Source organism: Elaeis guineensis, chromosome 5 (genome assembly GCF_000442705.2).
Source record: "Elaeis guineensis isolate ETL-2024a chromosome 5, EG11, whole genome shotgun sequence".
NCBI lineage: Eukaryota > Viridiplantae > Streptophyta > Magnoliopsida > Arecales > Arecaceae > Elaeis > Elaeis guineensis.
Genome location: NC_025997.2, coordinates 27,586,065 through 27,609,239, shown reverse-complemented (window position 1 = coordinate 27,609,239; position 23,175 = coordinate 27,586,065). Strand labels below are relative to the sequence as shown.

Here is a 23,175-nt window from a genome sequence, read left to right as displayed (position 1 = left end):
ATAATTACCGCTTATATTTTCAATTCAAAACTTACCTGAAATTGCATTTTTTTTTTTATTAGGCTCCTTTTATTTTTTTCCATGCACTAATGTATACTTGCATGATTACATCAGAATTATGTTTTTTCCTTGTTATATACGTCAAAAAATTCCATTGCAACATTTGAAGCTGGTAAAATCCACACTTGCAGCCATCCTTCACCACTTACGACTTAATCAGCAGTATCACAATCAAAAATGGTACATAAGACTGTAATATTACATCAATTTTGAGTTTTGATGGCTCAATCAGACAAACAACATTTCCGAATGCAGAAATTGTATCGTAAGGTTGCTGTCCCAAATCTGTGGCAACATTAGACGTTCAGCCTCTTGGGAGTTCGATTCACAGTGCGAGCCGAATGAACCAATAAAAATATTAGCCATGCTGGTCCAAACTGGCAAACCTCATGTAACTGATGAATAAATCAAACAGGTCAGAATGGTCAAAAGGACCTGAGCCTAGATGACCTTGCTGCCTCCGTCAAATGCATAAAACCATAATTAATTCATATATTTTTTTGAAGGCCCCAATATTTCGCTTGGATCTGATTGTCCTTTGTTTCTCGAAATCCATTTTTACTATAAATCCTGAAGGCCTTCACCAGATTAAATCAGGAAGTCAGTCATCCATACCATCTGTCATGTGCATTCCACATGTCAGACAGTTGTTCAACAAAACTATAACCAGAAAAGAAAATGCCATTATATGAAAGATGCACCTCGCATAAGTTTAAGGCTGCCATCAATGTATAAGGAGTACAAGTTAGTGTAATTTTTTATGTATATCATATGAAACATTCACAGGTTATATACATTGTTGAAATAACAAAGAAATTTTATAGATAAACAGAAGCTTCGTGGGACACCTCACTTTAAGTACAGACGGTTTGCCTTCGTTTAGCCATCTTTTCTAAATTCTCAGAAATCACTGCAGTTAGGTTAGGGTCCTCAAATTTGATGCCGAGGCTGAGCCTGAGAGAAAGCAGCAAATAGTAAAAGTAAATATAATCAACAAAGACATCTCAGTCAATAAAAGTTCAAGAGAAAAAAGTGTGCTGCTTATTTAAAGCAGGACAAGCCAAGCTGGAATCATAATTAGCACGAGACAATGCTCATCCGAATGGAACTATAATTAAAGTTCTAAATAAATTTCTCAAACAAATAATGCAGAAACTGGTGGTCTGAACAAGAAAGAGAGAGAAGAAAAGCTAAGAAGTGGTTGACATACTTCGGGTCAAGGGTTATTTTCTGGATTTCCCTGATGGCTGAACTGGCAGCATACAAAGATATCTTCCCCACCTGTGGAAATGTAGATAACGAACATGTTAAGCTGCAGGAGAAATAACTGCCAAAAAAAAGAAAAAAGGCACAAACAACTTCAAGAACATAAATTTGCCAGACCTCCAACATCTTAAGTTTCGCATCATGGTCATTTGGAAGGCAACGTATCTCTTGAGCCATGCGAGCAGACTCCCCTAAGCTCTCAGGAGATAAAAAATCAAGAGCCAGTTGTACAGAAGACTGAGATTCAAAGAGGAAAAAGGGTGAATTTAGCAACAATTGATGCGGTTAAATAATCAGTTCATGATTAAGACTAACTACACGCTTGCAAATCTGAATTATTATAGATTCTTTCAGGCAATTTGACTGTCAAATGAACAAAAATCAAAATTAGGATTGCCGCTACTGAAGGTTCATCAAATAATCCACTGGTTTCATATAGAGCTAATCTTCTCATCCACGTCCAACCAACCAAATAATCCACCAGAACATGTGCGCTCATGAAATTAAGAAGACTTGCTTGTTGTCCCTCCCTCTCACATTAAAAAAAAAAAAAGGCATCAGCACTAATACACACACGGCATGCCCACATTTGTGCATATACAGATATTACATCGATCTATTTTCAGTTCATGGGTGAGAAATGAATCTTTTATAATAAACATTTAAAATAAATTTATATATTTCAAATATTTGAAAGCATGCAACATCTCCTTCTCAACCCTATCGCTGCTTGGCCAGGTTTCTTCAAAGCAGAGGGCTTCTATGGTCGGGAACAAAGAACTACTATTTGTAGCTCAATATAATAACTACAACGAAGTTAATGAAGCTGGAGAGGTTTCTGCTTGTAGTTGTGTGATAAAATCAGATGCATTTCTGACAATATAAATAGATTGAATAGCAAGAAATGGAAGTGTGATTTGCAAACCAAAAGCAACACTAAGAACTAAACTATGACACTCCATAGCCAGTATAAAGTTTGGTCTCCCCAACCAATAATCAATTCTATCCATTTCCAAAATGGATTTAAATATGTTACGTCAATGGGGAAGCTCCCAACTGATAATCAACTCTATCCATTTTCAATTTTGTCCATAAACACTTCATCCATTCATTAAAGCTTCACTGATGTTTGAACTCATGAGAGATCATTACAATGCAGTCCCAAGTGATATGAAGTTTTTGAAAGAATATATCAGAACTGCAAAAGGTCAGGGGAGGTGTCTGGCTACCAAAAGAAAATTATTTTCTCCCCTCTCCCTAGCAGAAAGTTCTATGCTAAACCCCCAATCCTTGTGATCTCAGGGGCTTTGCCCTTTCACACTCATCTCTCTCACACAATCAAAGAGATTTCAAGGACTACAGCACCAGCATGTAGCCAATATGGTCAAAGATATATGAGGCAGGTTCATGCTCACATCAGAATGCACCACTTTGCATCAACAAGAATTAGTATGGATCTTATCATCTCGGCGATAAGTGTTTTTCATGAGATGAAACTCTTCAAAAGTTTAACTCATTGAAATAGATGTCGATAAGATCCATTATAACTTTAACTACTTCCAAGAGACATTACTGCAGTTCTCAACTTAGGTGTGTAATAAATGCAAATAATAAGTGGGCTCAACATCGTAAGGATTACAAATATATTTGGCTCCAAAGTAAGCCAAGCTGTATATAAGGATGTAAACTCCTGATGATAGGATGCAAGATGAGGAAAATGGAGATCAATATGGAGATTAGTTGCCTAGCTAGGTTCAAGGAGTTATGGATTAGGAGTTTGCAGGCCAAGGATAGATTCTACTGAGTTTAGAAAGTTATTTCAGGTAAGTTTCTTAGAAGATAAGAAAGTAAAAGGAAATATTTCAATTCAATCCAGGGTTTGGGCTCGCGAATGAAGGATGGTCTCACACCCAACTGAGGGTTAAAGGATAGCTCTAGATAACTATATGGGCTTAGAGACTGATCAATTATGGAAATGAAGATATAAATAACATAAGGAGAACAACAGTAGATAAAGAAATAAAGATGGAAGTCAGAGGAAAGAAACACACTCAAAAAAATGACAAGGTGAGGGGGAATAGTCTTCTTATTCTTCTTCTTCTCAAAGAAAAGCACCAATCAGTTTTCCCAGCCTGCCTCTTCCCCTTTTCGATAGGATCAACCACCAAGATATCAAATCCAACTGACTTCTTAAACTGAAAGAAAAATTTGATCTCCTAAAATTGAAGCTCTCTCCAATTAATACCAACAAAGTAAACAAATTTTAATGATTGCCTTCCCTGATGTTAACATCAATTGAAGTTAACATCAATCAGCAGGACCATGACTAGAAATCTCACAGAAAAGATCATGCTGCATATCATATTCAAGTCTTACCACATCTGTAAAACATCACTAGAAGAGGAAGGAAAAAAGACTCATGGATCACACCAATAGATCCCCAGATTTCCTCAGATCATTAACATAGCCACTATCTTCCACAATTTCTCAAGACATAACTGTAGGCACCCGGAGATGCTTAATCTGTATAAGGTCTCACCTTGCTTCTTCCCAGAAATTCTTCTTATTAATCTTTTCTCCTTGATTTTCTTTTTCTTTCCCTTTTTTTGCTCCCTCTTCCTAACATGTCCTCCACAATCTCTGACATAGTAGCCTTCAATCAACCCCTACATTATTCCATTAGCAATCACATTGGAGCACCTTAAAGTACCTGGATTGAAAAACTTGCATAAAATTAACACACTTCAAAACTCTTAGGAATCCTCTTTCACAAACAATTTCTTGGAAGCAATTAGAAGAACCCTCTTTACTAACTCTTAGAAAATGTTACTGAAATCAAATGCTTGCATAACAGGTAATATATTATTCCACAAATTTCCTATCATGTTCCTTTTGGTGGAACAGAAGTGGTGGTTTCCAATGGTCTGAAAGCTTGCATAAGGATACAATAAAATCAAGACAGAGTGGTATATTAGAAAAGGTCAAATTCTATGGGAAAATAATCTTAGTACTATCAGAGTATCAGTTGCATTGAACCAATATCAAAACTAACAACCATATGCTCAGGATCCCACCAGAGAAAGGAGAAGAAGAAAGGGTAGAAATCTATTCAAAGTAGGAGCTTTAATTTGTTGGTGCCTAATAACGATTTTGGAGCTACCATATGGATAGTCTCAAGGGATAGTATCACTATAATTACATATCTCTGCAGCCCTGTTGTATGTTTGCAAGGCAGAACCCCTGATTCTGTTTGAATTGCTAAGCCCGAGGACCTGTAACAGGCCCAGGACAACTGTTAGACTCCCAGCCACCAAGAAACAGATGGAAACATGTAGGAATATATGGTTTACAATAACAAGAGCAGTGGATCATGGGAAAACGCATCACATGGGGTGACTTGCTAGCCCTCAAGATACAAGCATTTCTAGCCAGGCATTAGCTTGGACAAACATGGCTAGCATGTATGATTTGAGATGAGCTTACATTGTCACAGCCTCATGCCGCAAACATGTCCTGGAGACATGCTCAATATGTATAAAAAAGCACCATGAAGCAAAGTTTGCCATACTGGTCGGTACCATACCATATCAAGCAAGGACTGCCGAGCCAGAATCGATTGCCATACCGACCGGTCAGCGGTATGGTTCAATACGGTTTGGTACCATTTCATGCCGGGTTGAACCGACAGAGCAAAGAAGGGGAAAGGGAGAAGAGAGGAAGAGAGAGAGAGGGGGCGAGAAGGAGAGGGAGAGGAGAAGATGGCCGGGGGCCGTCCGAGGCCGCGATGAGGGGCCTGAGGGCGCCCGAGGCCAGAGGAAGGCCTCTGCCCTCGTCCCGTGCGAAACAGGGGTTCGTCCAGTTCGGGGATGGTTCGGAAAACACCGATTATTGAGTGTACTATACCATACTGGTACTGAACCAATACAATCTCATGCCGTACTGACTCTCGATATATCTTGCTATCTCGTACTATACCACATACTGACACTATAATAGGATGGTATTGGTATGGGGTTCGATAATGAGCCAACAAACCTTGCTATCAAGTATCCTATACACGTTCGATGAAGCCACTTGTCATGTAACTCAACCAAATCTCATTGGTGCAACATCGTACTCATATGTGAAGTATGGCAACTCACACATGCACATTGACTAACATATGTGCGTTTCACAATAAAGTTCATGCTAAAATGCTATCTAGGAAAGGTGCAACCGAATCAGCACTAAGGCGGCTTAAAGTTAACTTGCGATCAACTTGGTAACAATTAAATCCTACAAGATTCAACTAGGTAATGTAAAATGCCATTATCTTGCACATTCTTCACATTAAGGCCAAAACATGGATAGCCTAGGGCAAGCCCTTGTGGATGCAAAGTGTGCATGGCAAATAAAGGTTCACACTGCAGCACAAATCAATAATGAGAAATGCATCTTTAACACCCATTACACCCTTTGGCCTACAGTCTCCATCAAGCAAGCACATGCATGCACACAAAACCAAAGTTCCAATGAATCATGGCAAAATATCAAAGGGGGACCAGTTTGAACCTCTATATTGCCTAGGCACCAATGCATTCAAGAATATAGGTTGAGCTAGATGAGCATGCGTTATTTTGGAGCATCAAGATGACGGTGTTAAGTTTTAACTGTCAAAAGGATATCCTAGGACAAGTAGCTAATCCTTTCTGCTAGAAAATCATAAACAGAAATGAAGAATGGGACTTCTAGTCTGGAATGAGTTTAACTCTTTTATATTTTCTGAAAAATTATAGCTAATTGATTTTTGAAACAAAAAAAGATAAAACAGGTATCTAGATTTCTCATGAGGTATGTAACAGTGAACATACATAGACAAAGAAGTCTTCCAATAAACTTCTTCATCATGCTGATAAAGCCCATATTATCCCTACTAATGTTTAATAGTCTAATGATAAAAGAAACTAGAAAAACACTAACAGGTGCATCCACCCAAGAAAGATATTGGGCAGGTCAATAAGTATCCTCTAGACTCCTCAAAATTACTTTATGCATTTCAGGGCAATTTGGGAAACTTAAAATGCTTAAATCAACATCCCAGAGAATTCAGAGCTTTATTTAACAGATATTTTATATTTTTAAAAAATCTTTTAAAATAGCAATTCGGATATTTAAAGGTGTCAGTAGTTGCAGATCACCTGTAGATTCCTCACTTGAAAAGGACATCCAGTGGGAATAAAAACAGCCTCTCCAACATGCTGTTTAAACGTCCATGGCTCTATTCCTGAGATGACAAAATTTAAGTTAAATTATACACAAAAAAACATAGAACTTATCAAAAGGCAGAGAGATTGATCACATTCGCCAATCAATATCATCCTTAATAGTAAACTTAAAAACTGATATAAACCCACTATAAACAGGAAAAACTATTGTCTCTTCATCGACAGAATTTGCCACTTAAGACCAATATACTTCTGAAAACCATATGCCTTCTCAACATGCTAATGGGAAAATTCGCATATATTCCACTTACCATATTCATCGTTCAGAGTTCTTTTGTGTTTGTCATTGAGGAATACGACTTGATCATAAACAGGATGCATGACCTGCGACCCAAAATAATTATCAAAATAAAAATTAATTAGTAAAAAAACATGTATAATTACATATGAACTCAGTACAACAGTCAATGAAGAAAAACCAAGTTTACCGAATTATATGGCTGACCAGCAACTGTAAATTCCTTCCCATGTACTTTCAAATACTCATTCAACTTTGGAACATCCTGCCTGAGGAAAACATCCCAAATAGCTCCAGCACTACCTTTTTCTGGGCTACCCACAATTTCCCTGGCTGAGTGGGATGAATCAAGTTCCTTCGTTTCTAAGGAAGCCATTTCAGAATGCCGGTGTAGATTTTCCATAGTATTGTCTTCCTTAAATTTCAAGCCGGAACTACATTCCTTTTCTTTACCATGTTCTCTCTGTGTCAGATCAAGTGGTGCTGTCCTCTCATCTACATTCATATTAGAATGGGCTATGTTGGCATTCCCAAGCGACCTTTTTGCATCAAACTCCTTAAAAGTTTTCTCATTTTTATCCATTTCAGACTTCTTAAAAGTTTGATTGTTCACTTCAGCTGTGTGCATCAATAAATAAACCTAAAAAATATAAGAAACAACAAAAAGTGTTAGCCATTTGATTTCTTAAATACCATTTACAGACAGTCGAAACAACAAAAAAAAAAAACTATAAAAAGAGCCCTCAATGTAGCTGTTATAGTTATTGTTAGAATCCCATAAATCTCAAGCAAATATGATAGAATAAATCAAAATTATTTTGATCTCATAGAATCAAGCCAAGAAGAAAAGAATCAAACCAAGATCTCGACAATCAAGGGTCAACTATGATCTCGGCAAACAAGAAAATCTATCAAAGGAATTTATCACAACCAGCAGTATTATCTTTGAATATTCTCTCTAATTTCTCTCCTCTTATTGTATATATTCTATAGTTGTTTACTATGTTTGTACAGCCACACTTATCACTTTTGTATAGTCATACTTACCATTTTTTGTGGCTCATTGTATTTAAATATTGACCCATACTTGGAGGAAATAACAAGATTATATTTTTCCTCATATATCATATTTTTTCTCATGGTATCAGAGCTCTCATCCTTGGGCCTTTTTTTTTCGTCAGCCTTCATTGCTGAGTTATCGGTCTTCATCGCCCATTGTTCCTGGTTGTGCCTTTATTGCTGATCAAATCTTCCTCAGTTACCTCTGCCTTTGCCATTCATATCCGGTTGTTTCTTCTCTTGATCTTTTTCTTTCTTTGATCTTCTAAAAATATTGAAAATCTCTGAAACTGTAGCCAGTAATTCTACTGGACCAACTTTTGGATCTTTATCAAATAGACCAAATGGAGAGCTCCAAAATATGAATCCTTCCCATCGACTTGATGGAAAGAATTATCTACAATGATCATAGATTGTTAAGACATTCCTCAAGGGGAGAGGAAAACTTCATCATTTGAACAGGCTGGACCTAGTGCTGATGATCCAAAATTCCCCCCCGTGGGATGAGAAAGACTCAATGATCATGTCCTGGCTATGGAATTCAATGCAATCCAATAACAGTAAGAACTGTATGTTTCTTCCTACTGCAAGAGATATATGAGAAATGGTTCATCAAACATACTCCAAGATGCAAGATGCTGCTGTAATCTATGAGATCAAGACAAAAATTTCAATCACCAAGCAAGGTACTCTTTCAATTACAGAATATTATAACCTGATAAATGAATTTTGGCTTGAATTAGATCATTATCAAGATATTAAGATGCTATGCAGTGAGGATACCAAAGTCCTTTTGAGTTTGATGGAACGAGATCGAATTTTTGAATTTCTTGTAGGACTTAATGTAGAGTTCGATCAAGTTAGGGTTCAGATTCTTGGAAAAGAACGACTGCCATCACTGAATGAAATATTCTCCATCATACGTGCTGAGAAAAGTCGGTGGACTATCATGCTGGAATCACAGACATCTGAAGGCTCAGCTATGGTCTTTACAAAGACTGCAGATGGAAGAAATCTAATAACTTTGGGTAAGGGCAGAGTGATAGAACCACTGATAATTATTCCTCTAAACAGTTCAACCGAGATGGACTCTAGTGTACCTATTGTAAAAAGCCCCGACATACAAAAGAAAATTGTTTCCAGCTTCATGAGAAAGCACAAATCCTTAGTCAGAATGGAGGATTTAAAGGATAGCAGAGAAGTCAAGCCAACTTCATGAACAAGGAAGGTACCTCTCAAGAAAAACCAATCCCTGATGGTGATGAATTCAAAGAATTCAACAAGAATGAGATTGAAAAACTATGAGATTTTTTTTAAATCTCTCTCTAATTCATCTAGCTCGTGTTCATTGGCTCAATCTGGTAAGTACCTTGTTTTTGAAATCTTTTACGCTGACGACTCCACCCACTTTGACCCTTGGGTCATAGACTCCAGAGCCACCAATCATATGACACAACTCCACTAAATTTGAAACTTATAAACCATGTCCGGAGAATAAGAAAATTATTGTTACTGATGGTTCTCTTGTAACCATTACGGGCCAGGGCACCATAAATTTGACTCCTTCCCTTTATAAAATGTGCTATATGTTCCTAAACTATCCACCAATCTTGTTTTCATTCATCAACTTACCAAAGACTTAAACTGCCAGATAACCTTTTGTTCCCACTCATTATGTCTTCCAAGATCAGATTACAAGGAGGATGATTGGATTTGTTAAAGAATGGAATGGGCTTTACCATCTTGAAGTCAATGGTTCTATGGATAAAGATACACGGTTAACCCTCTCCTGCTCTTCGTGAAGTGCTTCTTCCATTAATTTTGGCTCCTCAAACAAATCTGAAATTTGGCTTCACCATTTTCGTCTTAGTCATCCATCTTTTCAACTACTCCAGATCATGTTTTCTTTACTTTTCAAAAATGTTGATGTTGAAAGTTTCTATTGTGACACTTGTGAAATTGCTAAACACCATCGTGTGTCATTTTCTTTAAGTAATACAAAGTCTTTTCAACCTTTTTCCTTAATGCATATTGATGTTTGGGGCCTGTCTAAAATTCCTAACTTCACTAGGGCTAAGTGGTTCGTGTCTTTTATTGATGACTGCACTAGAACTACATATTCATATCTAATGAAGGAGAAGTCTGAAGTAAGCAATACCTTTCCCATTTTGCACAATATGATAAAAACTTAATTCGGGGTCTTTATAAAACGAGTTAGATCTGATAATGCAAGGGATTATTTTAGTCACACACTCTCTACTTTCTTTCAAAAAGAGAAAATTATCCATGAATCTTCTTGTGTTGATACACCCCAACAAAATGGGATGGCTGAGCAAAAAAATAGACACTTACGCAATATTATTCGAACACTATTTCAGTCCAATGTTCTAAAAAAATTTTGGGGAGAGGCAGTCCTAACAACAACTTACTTGATAAATAGAATACCCTCGCCTCCTAGACAATAAAAGTCCTATTCAAATATTATCAAAACTTCATTTTGAGTTTTATTTTTCCAATAACCTACCACTTAGAATGCTCGATGTGTCTCCTATGTCCATGTTCATCAATAAAATTAGGGCAAACTCAATCCTAGAAGTTTAAAGCGTATGTTTACGAGGTACTCAAATATACCAAAAAAGACTATAAATGTTATCATCCTTCAACTCGGAAGGTGTTTATCTCTATGGATGTCACCTTTAGTAAAATTGAATCATTCTTTCGACCTCCACATTCCTATCTTCCGGGGGAGAGTTCAAAGGAAGATACGGAATCGAAAGGATTTCTCCTTGGTGATTTTAATGGTACTTAGTTACTTTCTTCTTTTTCGCCTTAGACAGTATCTCAGCCATCTCCTGTTTCTTGCCCACCTATATCATCTCAACCGTCATTTGTTTCTTGCCAACCTACATCAAAATCTGACATCACTATCCAAGAAGGGCACCAGTAGCAACCAAATCCGAAACCATCGGAACTACTACAGTATTCAAGAAGGAAGAAGCCCATTCCAGAATTGATACAAATCCATGAGTCTGAACTAGAATCAGGTAAAGAAACTATTTCCCCTTCTTTTATCAATGAATCTAATCCTAAGGAATCTATTCCTCAAGATTTGGACCTACCAATTGCTCTAAGAAAAGCCACCAAAAAATGCACCCAACATCCAATTTCACAATTTGTATCCTTCCATAGACTATCCCCACAACATAGAAACTTCTTCGCCATCCTAAATTCGATTGACATCCCTAAATGACTGTACAAGAGATATTAAAGGATAGGAATTAGGTACAAGCTATGAAAGCGGAAATGAATGCATTAGAGAAGAATAAGATATGGAAGGTTGTTACTCAACCTAAAGGAAAATAACTAGTAGGATACAAATGGACTTACCAAGATTTGTCATATCGTGCCGAACCGGCCGGTACACCCCATATCGTATCGGACCAACGGAAAACCGGCACGATTCGGCCGGTAAATTCAATATATCGGCGGTACAGAAGAAAAAAAGAGAAAAAGTGAGAAAGAGAAAGAGGAGAGGGAGAAGTGGGAGCCGTCGGAGGCCGACGGTAGCCGGCTGCGGCCGTCAGAGGGCTTCCGAACCCCGTATCGCCCGATAGGCTTTCAAGAGAGTGAAAAAGAGAGAGAACACTCGGGGGAAAGGGAATGGATCTACCGGACGGAAGGCGCCTCCATCGTGAGGCCCCGATGGCCAGCGAGCCGACACCAACAGCTTGAGGACGGTCGAGCGGACAGAGCCGCGGAGGGCGAAACCGGTAAACTATTTTGATTTTTTTTTTGGTTTTAAAACTCTAAAGTCGGCAACCCAGTTGTGGACTTAAGAGATTTAAAATAAAAAATAAAAATCGTGAAGCCGGCAAACTGTTTGCCAGCTTCACTTAAAACTATGTTTTTTTTAAAAAACTCGCGAAACAGGGATGACGCCCCTGTTTCACTCCAGCGGCACCGTGCGCATGGACTGCGCCCTCTGACGGCCCCGCCGGCTCCTTCCCCTCCCTCTTTTTCTTTCTTCCTCCTCTCTCTATTTCTCTCTTTCTCTCTTTTTCTTCTTCCGGTTCAGATCTGCTTGCCTTCGTCGGTTCGGTATGGTACGAAACCATACCGAACCGTACCGCCGACCAGCCGATACGGCCGACGGTACCGATTCAGCATACCTTGGGGCTTACATATTGAAATATCAAGCTAATGGGTCTCTTAAGAGGTACAAAGCTAGATTAATGGCAAAAAGGTAAACTCAAACCTATGGGGTGGATTATCAAGAAATCTTTGCCCCTATGGCAAAGATGAACATTGTACGGATATTACTATCCCTTGCTGCTATGTTTGGTTGGTGTCTACAATAATTTGATATTAAGAATACGTTTCTACATGGAGACTTGGAGGAAATTTTCATAGAGCCACCACCCGAATTTAATAAAAATTTTAGAGCAGATAAGGTCTGTTGGTTGAAAAAAGCACTGTATGGTTTGAAACAGTCTCCTAGAGTATGATTTGGAAGATTTACAAAGGCTATGTTGAGAATAGGATACAAACAAAGCCAAGGAGACCACATGTTATTTATCAAACATTCAATTAAAGGTGAAGTTATAGTTTTACTGATGTATGTAGATGATATCATTGTGACTGAAAATAATACAACTAAAAAAGAATTTCTTTGAAAACATCTGACTCAAGAGTTTGAAATCAAAGAACTTGGAAAGTTGAAATAATTTCTAGACATTGAAGTGGCATACTCTAGAAAAGGCATTTTCATATCTCAAAGAAAATAAGTGCGAGACCTTAAAGAAACAGAAAATCTCGATAGCAAGGCAACAAGCAATCCTATTGATCCGAACCATAGAATAGATAGGACAGAAGGAAGCAGTGCGGTTGATAAAGAGAGATATCAAAGACTTGTTGGAAGATTAATTTATCTCTCTCGTACAAAACTGGATATAGCTTACTCAATGAGTGTGGCAAGTCAATTCATGCATGATCCAAAGGAGGAACACTTGCAAGCAATTTATAGAATTCTTCACTATCTCAAAGTCACACCAAGAAAAGAGATTTTATTCCAAAAAAGAAAAGAACCGACTCTAGAAGCCTATATGGTTGCGGACTATGCAGGATCTCAGGTGGATAAAAGATCGATGTTCGACTATTGTACTTTTCTGAGAGGCAATTTGGTGACATGAAGAAGTAAAAAGCAGAATATAATTGCAAGATCCAGTACTGAAGCCGAATTTAGAACTATTGCTTATGGAATTTGTGAACTTTTGTGGCTGAAGATAATTCTGGATGACCTCAAAATTAAGAAAGAAGAAACTATGAGATTGTATTGTGACAACAAATCTACTATTAACATTGCACATAATCCTGTTCAACACGATAGAACTAAGCATGTTGAAATAGACAAACATTTCATAAAAGAAAAGTTGGAGAGTGGCTTGATTAGTACTCCTTATATGCCATCAGATAGTCAGCTGGCCGATATTTTAACTAAGGGACTACTTACGACAAGATTTCAGAAAATTACTATCAAGCTGGGAATGAAAGACATCTATTCACCAGCTTGAGGAGAAGTGTTAGAATCCCATTAATCTCAAGTAAATCTGACAAAATAAGCCAAAATCATTTTGAGCTCATAGAATCAAGCCAAGAAGGAAAGAATCAAACCAAGAAGGAAAGAATCAAAGGTCAACTATGATCTCAGCAAACAAAGAAATCTATCAAAAAAATCTATCACAACCAGTAGTATTATTTTTGAATATTCTCCTCTGATTTCTCTTCTCTTATTGTATATATTCTATAATTGTTTACTATTTTGGTATAGCCACATTTACCACTTTTGTATAGTCATACTTACCATTTTTTGTGGCTCATTGCATTTAAATATTGACCCATACTTGGAGGAAATAACAACAAGATTATATTTTTCCTCAAAGATCATATTTTTTCTCAGTTATTGTTAGAGAATATTGCTTTACCTTCATGCATTGTTTATGTGCTTATGTATAAGAATACATGAAGATCCAAAGCAGATGGGTGAATAAAAAACTATGAATAAAAGAATGCAAATTTATGCTATCATTCTTTTTTTTTCTCTCTTTTATATGAAAGAAATTCAATTTATACACAAACCTACTATTCTTTGCAAAAATGGAACCTGAGGTTCACCAGCTTCTATATCTAAGCATGTAGAAGTGGTACAAGAAATAAAAAAAAGACAGCATCATTCTGCACATTTTTTGTTCCACTCTTAGCAATCTAGTTTGCAGGTGTATTGTCTCCTCATCAGTACCCCAATCCCATTTTTGAAGAGCAAAGTTTGGCAACGACCATGTAGAAAAATTTGAGAAATCAAAATTTCTCTACCCAAATGTTGTCTTATTTGATGCAAAGTTCCTATTACTTTTTTCCAAGTGTTCACAACTTACCATGCAGATCTTTTGTTCCATGATGCTATCTCATAGGTAAACAATCCTTCTCAGCATCTTATACTGGTACACTGTAAGATGCATTATAGCTCAGTTGCCATAGATTAGCTCAAAGTTCCCAACCGACACATCACGATAGATATGTTCTAGCCAGCATCATATTCATACAGATTTTGTTCATGCTACTTTCAGAAATTCCTCGACTATGAATTAGACAGAACCTGCTCTGGATACGGAAAATGGTAAAGGAAGCTGGATCTTCTTTCAAGAAAGAAATATAGGAAAGGAAGTTAAATGTTATCTTGTACTTTGTGGTTATCATTCTTGTTTGTTTGTAAGTTATCTTCAGCACAACTGGCCCAAGCCTCTTGCTATTTCTAAGTGTAGAGAGAGTCACCTCCAAATTAAATGACATACACATCTTTTATCCAGTGATCACAAGGTTCTAATGCCCATATTACATTCGAATACGGCCCAGCCAATGGTCATCGCCTGCATATCAATGGCAAAGATCCATATGGAACTGGTCCTCCCAGAAGACCAGTGAACGAGCAGCGATCAAGATGTAATTCAACAATCCAGTTAGTCAGCTGGTTGCCCTCCCTGATAATAGTTTTCCTTCAAATCCATGCAATTTCAGAAGACATTTGATGTTGAGCAGATGTCCCCAAACATAGAGTATCCCCATTCATCCAGGATACAACCATCAGGGAGGTCCCTTCAACCCAATTTCAAATCGCCTGCCGCCTGAGGATTGTGAACTTGATCCCCTCCTAGGATGCATGAAGCTCAGCTTCAGGAACCATGACACTAGCCAGTGGAATAGGCCCAGCTCCTAAAAGCTGCCCTGTGATAAGGGCTCCTTTAAAAGGAGGGATTTGTAGAAGTCAAAGTCCTTGCAGTCTATATGGTGGACAGAATGAGGAGATGGATAAGTTAGTTCAGACTCTGGTATTTTGAGTCTTCATTGAATTAGATGATTTATATAGTATTATGGCTTTCTAGGATCATATAGTTTGGAAGAATATTCTTACAGATGTTCTAAAATAGGGCAGTCCAGCAAATAGGTTGATTCCCAGAACCACAGATCATCTTTCCCATTGCCAATTGCACAATTATGTGCTTTAGGGGATTCTAAATGCCATCTGATAGATGATGATTTATTAAGCTGTCCCAAAAAGGCATACCATCCAAATTTTGGCCATCCTGCTTTTTGGCTGTATGGCCAACAGAAGAGATAAGAACCAAAGGAAAGGCTATATAGGGGAGTTCATCACTTCATAAACTTAACAGAACAGTAGCATTAAAAAGGTGTTGCATGGGCTCAAAATTTTATTTGTTTTGGCAACGGATGATGCCATGAGCCTATTATTACCTAGTTTAAGGTAAATATTTGCAATGATGCGCTTTCAAGTTATGCAGCTTTCCCAAGATAAATTTTGTACACACATTCATGTTTGAATTCATGAATTAAGGGGTGAAATGTTGGCAGGCTTTTTAAGACTCAATAGGATAGCCTGTTAGAACAGCAGTTGATGGTATGTTCAAGAGTTGAATGAGGCTTGGCTTATTTATGGCGACCTGATACATGGTTCTGATGGACCTAGCATCAATGGCAACCTAAGTTGGATCAGCTATCAGCTGGCCAACTTATTGGTCAATTAAAGTTAAACAGTGAAAAGATGGGGTTTTCCCAAGATCTTGTATGGATGTTTCTTTGTTTAGTTTTGAAGTTGACTTTATGATCATGGATTCAAGATTTTGAGAATTAAGTAATTCAGCTGCCTAGATAGACATATATCTTCTCTTTAATCTGAAACTAATTTTAGGTTTTAAATGACAAGTGCAGATCTAAATCTAATCCAATATTAAATAAAACAAATTAAAGTAAGAAAATTTATTATAATTGCAGGATGCCTACAAGAAACAAGTTAATGAGAAGTGTTTAGTGAGCATATCAAGAGTTTGCTCAATAAGACTGAAGGCATGCTGTCTTGTTTGACAAAGATTTTCTGGAAGTCTGCAGAGTCCAAGATCAGCTTGCTAAAGAGAATGTAGCAGGTGCTTCTGAATACTTTCTGCCATATTGTTCACAACTCCTTAAGTTGCTTATTTCAATTTTTTCAATCGGTTTACAGTAGTAAATTGTGAGTACTTTTGAAGAGAGCATTCAATCTCTTGCCAGACCATAGTGGTATTATAAGTTGCATTCTACCTATGATCCTACATGCACTTCAAAGAGAAGATGAGATTACACCCAGAGGTTCTTTTAGTGGGATTAGCAGTAAGCAATATCCATAGCACATGAAAAGAACTACAATAAGACCTTACCCAGCTCGGCATGTTAATCTTTAAATTCACAAACATGAATTAGATTGATTCTTTCCTTGGTTCAACCAGAGCTTTATTCAAGACAAAACTAACACTATTCAAATAATCAAGAAAAGTTACCAGGAAACAGAATAACAAGAAGAAGCAGAAGAAGAAGACAACAATCTCCTCCAATAGTACAATTATATTAAAATAAAGATAAAATAGGCATAACACATGCATGCCTCAAAGCAGGCTATTTAATGAACTTTGCCAGTGTGATATGGATTAGGCTGCTTTCTTTTCCCTTCTAAAGAAGCAACTTGTTTTATGCTAACATTTTTGCAGTATCATGTAATGTGAGAGTTATCGACCATGAGGCCTAATTGAAGTACAAACATATGATGGCCAAAAACAACTCATGGTAAACTGATAAGTGAAGAAGTGAGCAAAGCATTTAAAGAAAGAAGAAATTTAATAATGCTTAACGAGCTCTCCAAAGTCCTGAGGTAGGAAGAGAAGCAAGCTTCAAACAGCAAATATCCATCAGAACATCAAAGAACCCAAATGAAGACCATTTCAATGGGATTCATTATCATATTGGGAAAAACAATGTTCCAAGAGGTTGGAGGACCTACAAAGGCAAGGAAGAGGAGCAGCTACAGAATTTAGCCAAAGAAAACCCAGGAAAAGGTGGAAAAAGGTATTAAAAAAGAAATGGCAAGAAGTTTTTTCCCTTTCTTTTTTGATAGTCTACTGACCCAAATTAAACATCAGGAAGCAAAACAGCTTAGAAACAAAGATCCTATGCTTGCCAATGAAGGAAATCACATTCACCTTGGAACAACCTAAGGGAAAAACCCAAAAAATGAAACATAGGGCAGCCAAGTTTCAGCCATCAGTATATGTTAATGTCATTCTGTTAACCAGAATATTAGATTGTAAATTCTGAAATTTAGTTTAGCATGATTTCCAGAACATTTAAAGGTATAGATACATTAAAAATTATGATACTATGGAATGTAGTAGGCAATTATTTGTAGAGCAAGCCAACAAAAGGAAACATTTAGAAACCTACCTGGTCAACCATATTAATCTGAAGATTGGCCACAGAATCACCTCTACCAAGCTCTTCATGTGTCCCATAAGCAATAAATAGCTTAGGTGCTACTTCAGTCTGCAGGGTATCATGCGGCAGCTTAGCAACCAGATTTAGAATTCCCCACTTGGAATGAATGAACTCAACTAATGGGAAATTAACAAGAAATTCAGGTCTGTGGCACAATAAAAACTCTTCCAGAGTGCTAGGAGGTGGCCAGTCCTTTAATTTCAACATTTGTGGCCAACCATCTTCATGCTTGCGTCCCTCTGAATACCCTTTGATGAACTGATTTAGTTCAATATCAACCTGTCAGAATTTGATGCCACGGATCATTAGGTCATTTCCAATATAGCTTAACTAACACCAAGCAATCAGTTTGTATTTCAGATGCGTTAAATAAAATGAATGCATTGACAAGACAAAAGACTAAAATTTAAATGTCATATAGATCTCAATTTCACTGTCATGCAAGCTGTAATTTCCAGATTCACAATTGATGCAGTTGAGGTTCTTTGAACCTGGACCATCACAAGAATTGAAATTGTATCTAGTGGTGTCTTTTGTGATCTCACCACTCACCCCAGATGATCTATTTTAGCCCAAACCGCATCACAGGCCAGTGTAAGCTGTATCACATAATACATCCAGAGGAAATGCAGTTCTGATGTATCTGTTGTATCTATTGAGCACACAAATAGTTTAAGCAGTAACAATATGCCAAGCTCCATTATAAATGTTGGAACCACTTTGGTAACATTGCTTCATTAATTAGGTTACTTAAGGTCGTTGACGTTGAATGTCATCTTAAAAGCATCTTTTGCCTGATATAATTTCATAGAAGACTATATCTTTCTTAATTAGCCAATCCCTTATAGTCTGGAGAAGGCTCCATTGGTTATGGTTATACCCAAACTTTTCTGCAGAAATTTTCCCATACATAGGAGATCTCAAAAAGTAATATAAATCTGTTACAATTGAAAGATTAGCAAACATGTGATGACATGAACGAAGATCCTTGGATAAAGCCTCCTAAACAAAGCACTTGTTGGCACCTGTGGTGCCTTCCTGTGTTGTAGTGGGGTAAGTACCCCTTGTTGGTAGAGATGAGGGAGATGCCTTGTCTAGAAGCATTCCTAGCATCCAACTCAGCATGACCCTAGGAATCAGGTATGTAGCAGCACCTTTTATCCAATTGCTCCCACATGCCCAGGTGCAACAGCATGAAAAGGCAGTCAGAACCAACAAGTGCCCTAAAATTATGGACAAGGTAAGGAATAAGGCTTATCTTGTTTGACAGTTACAGCAATCTAGCAATTGCACTAGTCTCAAAAGGATGTCTAATGACATCTTGATGCAAAGAGAAAACAGAAATATTTCATCAGACCAGCATATAAAGCTTCGGCATGGATGACAAAGTGATAGATATTGTGGAGATTCATGAGTTCCAGCAAGATAACATGGTGAACTGACCACAAAGCTATAGTAATATGCACGGAGGCTGCATTTGGAAGTGGAATAAGGTGGAGTAAAAGTCATCTAACCCAGCCATTCCACCCTTTTTCCACCCAAAACTCATTGGAGCACTCAGGTTAAACCACTTTTCAGAAGGGCAAAACGGGAATTTCTGAAAAGTTGGTACACAACATGGTGACATAATTTATTCCAGAGTCAAGAGGAGTGGGTGTAAGTTTACCCATTTACTCCAGGTTAACCTATTCCACTTCCAAACTTAGCCTAAAACATGGCAAAGTTTAGCTATTTTAAGCACAACAGACATGGCATGATCTTTTCTGAAGCACATAAAAAATGATAATCAAGTATGGTCACTCAACAAACTTACCTCTGAGTGGTTCAAACAATCCACAGCCTTGACGATTATGTTCTCATTCAGTCTCTCATCTGTTGTCTCTTGAATCCCTCTCCAAATACTCAATGGGTCCCAGCTTGAAGCCAATGAATGCTCAAACACATGCTTAACAATAACTGGTTCACCCTTGGCCCAGTGTTTATGAAAATGGGCAATACCCTCCTGTTTCAAATCCTCCAAAACAGGGTGGTAAAAGAGGCCACTATCATATCTGTTAGAGCACTGGCGGAGAAGTGACTCACTTGACCTACCTGACAGAGAAGTCTTGCTCCCCATACACGAAAGACATTTATCTATGCTGCCTGGATCAGATACTTTACACCCATTAACCATTTCCTCGGCATTTTTAAGAAGCTTCACTACCCAGTTAATCTTAAAAATACGCCTTAAAATTAATTTTGAGGAACCACAGCCGTTGGCCTCAATAGGTCCGCATTGGATGCTTCCATCGCTGTTGGCTTTCCACTTAGGAAATAGATGCGCAAAATCAATGGGATTCTTGTCTTCTGAGTGTAACTGAGATTTATCCTTATTTGGAGCAACAACATCTTTGCTTCTCTCAGAAACCCGACCCTCCGTGGACTGTCCTCTCATGTTAACCACAGGTGCTTGTCGGAGATCCCGACAACAGGTGAGACAAAGATCATAGAAACATTTTGTACAATGTCGATGATAATCAAAAATAGGTATTTTGCAGAAATCACTGCATATAAACATGTTGTTATGAAGTTAGTGCTCACCAAAATGATGATTGAAAATGGCAACAGTACTTTAAAAGGAAAAAAACATAGAAAATAGCATTAGTGCGGGGAACAGTACCAGCACATCTGCTCATCTGCATTTATGTTTGCCCTCGGAATATCTGCTTTTTGTCCTGATTTAGCAAAAGCATATGGCATATCATAATCATGAGAAAAATGAAAACAAACTAACAATAATAAGTATTAATCACAAAACAACATGCCAAGAAAACAATGGGAAACAAATATACCATATACTCTTGTCTCGACCCCTATTTCGAAGCACTGCTCAGCATAAATCTGCTTAAGCGCAGGAAGTACAAAAGCCAAAAGTGTGTGAAGATATCTCAACTTGTCAACGGGAGCAATTTCCTGTATCTTAGCCTGAAAAGCACAGATAGCAGATATGAGGCTTTTTTGTTGCACCAATCCCAGTTTTAACAGTAAAAAGTAGTAGTAAGCGAGAATCTAGATAACACTTCAAGTGAGAACCAAAATACCTTAATTAAATTATCTCCACGCAAGCAAACTTTGCAATTGCAAATACCACGACATGCTGGGCAAACCCTTCGAATGTCCTCCATTGGAATCTCAGCATACCTAACATATTAGTTCGTAACTAGTCAGCCGAATTTCCATCAAAGAAACTAATACTACTCCTAACACATAGCAGGAATATTTAATACCATCTTGAAATGCAGTTATCACAGTATCCTCTTCGATCACAACTAGTACACCAGACCACATCTGCCCTGTCATTCCTCCTGCACTGATGGCAAGTTAGCCCCTCGGCTCCACCAGATGAATCAGAACTTTTCCCTGAGTACTCCTACAATACAAGGAACAAAGAACAATTAACTCAAATTGCAACATCCAGGTTAATCAATTAATCATTAGTTTGCACATTATGAGATGAACACAAACCCACCCCTGGACCAATCCCACTGAAGTTCTTCGCCTCTTTACTTGATGGAGGGGTGTTGTATATAGACCTGAACCGATTCTCATCGGCCTGAAGGGTATCTCTCTGCAGGTCCTCGCTACGTCTCAAAGAACCACCACGAGCGAAAGAACCCCTCACTGACATCGTCTCGGACGAGTACGGGGCCTGACCTTTGGGCACCCTCTCCTTGTACTTCTTCATAGAACCTCCCGAACCAGAAAACTCCCCACTGCCGGGATTCATGGGAGACATGGACCTCGAGACCTCCCTCCCTTCATGCTTGCTCTCCAAATAGACATCCGCATCCTCAAGAGACTTCCTCTTGGCCTTCTTCAGGCTGGCCCTCAGAGCAGAGTTGGCCGCCCTCTTCTTTGCCTGGATGTAGTGCTTCTCACACACAGTTTTATCTGGCATCGATAGCGCGCTGCATCGCCACTGCTTCCCGTCCGACCTCTTGCACCTCAGATCCTCCGGTATCCCCACATTGTCCTCCATAGCTCCACCCGTCGGCCTCCGATGATCCACTATCCTGAAAATCGAAGCCAACCAAATCAACCATCCATCCCCAAGGATCATGAGTTCCACTTTAAAACATTCAAAAATACCCCAAAAAATTAAAAAAGAATCAAACCATGCAAAATCGGAAGTAAAAAGCTACAAGAACTAAAGAATCAAACAGGAGACAGAAAGCAAATCCCTAACCCTAGCTCGCGAAATTCCACAACTGAGATCGAAACACCGAGTCGACGGACTTCACGATGAATTAAGTGCGATCAAAAGAGGAAAACAAGAAAAGGTCGTGAAGAGAGAGAAGGAGAAAGCAAGGGTTTTGGGAAATCGATTTCTTGGCGCCGTCTTCGGCTGCGGCGATGACGAAGAGCGGGGAGACATGGAAAGGGGGATAAAAATAAGAGTAGGGAGACGGAGAAAAGAGAGGATAAAGTGGGAGGAATTTGAAGAGTGGTCGGAGTTGGTGGTACCGCTGCTGTTGTAGATTAAGTAGGAGTAGGAAATGGGGTGGTATAAGAAGTCTCGGAGTCGACGCGGGCCGCTGGGTATCTTCCCCGTGGTCTCCATGCTGGGGGAGGAAAGCTAACGGCCCCAGGTTCTGTAACTCGCTTGCCGAATTTATTATAATGCCCCTATCTTCTTGGCAGTTAGGCGGAAGAAGTCCCCGGTGGTACAGGGGTAGTTTGGGGATTGTCGGTGTTCGTTCCTGGTGGACTGGTTCGCCGCCACTGGTAATGTACCATAACGTTGACGATCAGTGAATCTGGTCCGTTCAAGATAGAGATCGTCCGGCTTGGATATCTATGGGGGAATGTACTGATTGGATGATCCAATGTATTGTTGACGTGGCCTGACAACCTGATGTTGACTTGAGAAGACTACAATTTTGAGCAGTCCGGGACACATCTAGCTATTTATTTTGTTAGACGATGGTACATGTAAAGCCATTGCTGCCAACAACAACTTGACTTATGGTGGTCTTCTTGTCATGTTTAGTTTATGTTCAGTAGAACATTTCGGAGTGGCCATTATTTTGTTGGAATTGGAGTGATTGAGACCGTTTAATGGAAGCAAGTGCATAAGTAGCCAAGACACGAGGGAATAGTTGTAGCCAAAATTGAATCTTTTTCAAATTTATGCATTATAATGAGATTCTATTATAATGAATCTCATTATAATATAATATATTCATTTTTATTGGGCTTTGAATCGAGCATATTTTAAATTTAATATTTTATATATCCAAGCTCCACCCATGATCAGTTAAAAAAAACTAATTTTTTTTTAAAAACAAAAGCAAGAAATTGAATTATTATAGATAATAGCCTTACTAGGTTAATAAAGTCTCTTAGTGATCTTTATTAAAAATCTTGGCTCTAGTCGTG

At 38.3% G+C, this 23,175-nt stretch overlaps 1 protein-coding gene across 2 annotated transcripts; it reads right to left on the bottom strand.

The window, feature by feature from the left end:
- Positions 1-744: 744 nt before the first annotated feature.
- On the bottom strand, positions 745-22,393 carry LOC105045269 (E3 ubiquitin-protein ligase JMJ24). Of its 2 annotated transcripts, none has more exons than XM_073257809.1 (14): positions 22,261-22,393; positions 21,266-21,809; positions 21,024-21,166; positions 20,838-20,937; positions 20,589-20,721; positions 20,417-20,471; positions 19,571-20,300; positions 17,707-18,036; positions 7,019-7,468; positions 6,842-6,914; positions 6,504-6,589; positions 1,444-1,563; positions 1,271-1,341; positions 745-1,014 (listed from the first exon to the last, which is right to left on the bottom strand). In XM_073257809.1, exons 2-14 carry the CDS (start codon positions 21,773-21,775, stop codon positions 915-917), a joined length of 2,901 nt encoding a protein of 966 aa, XP_073113910.1. In that variant the 5' UTR covers positions 21,776-21,809; positions 22,261-22,393; the 3' UTR covers positions 745-914. The 2 variants fall into 2 exon arrangements, with proteins under 2 accessions (XP_073113910.1, XP_010921791.1); XM_010923489.3 differs by having other exon boundaries at positions 21,983-22,265.
- Between the last annotated feature and the right edge of the window lie 782 nt (positions 22,394-23,175).

What these genes read in the sequence shown, in the direction of transcription:
- LOC105045269 (XM_073257809.1), bottom strand. Translation starts at nt 21,775, where the DNA reads ATGGAGGACAATGTGGGGATACCGGAGGATCTGAGGTGCAAGAGGTCG. An exon ending in GTGGAGATAATTTAATTAAG is followed by an intron (nt 20,722 to 20,837) that starts GTATTTTGGTTC and finishes TGTGCTTTTCAG; the next exon opens with GCTAAGATACAGGAAATTGC. An exon ending in ATTGTTTGAACCACTCAGAG is followed by an intron (nt 18,037 to 19,570) that starts GTAAGTTTGTTG and finishes AAATTCTGACAG; the next exon opens with GTTGATATTGAACTAAATCA.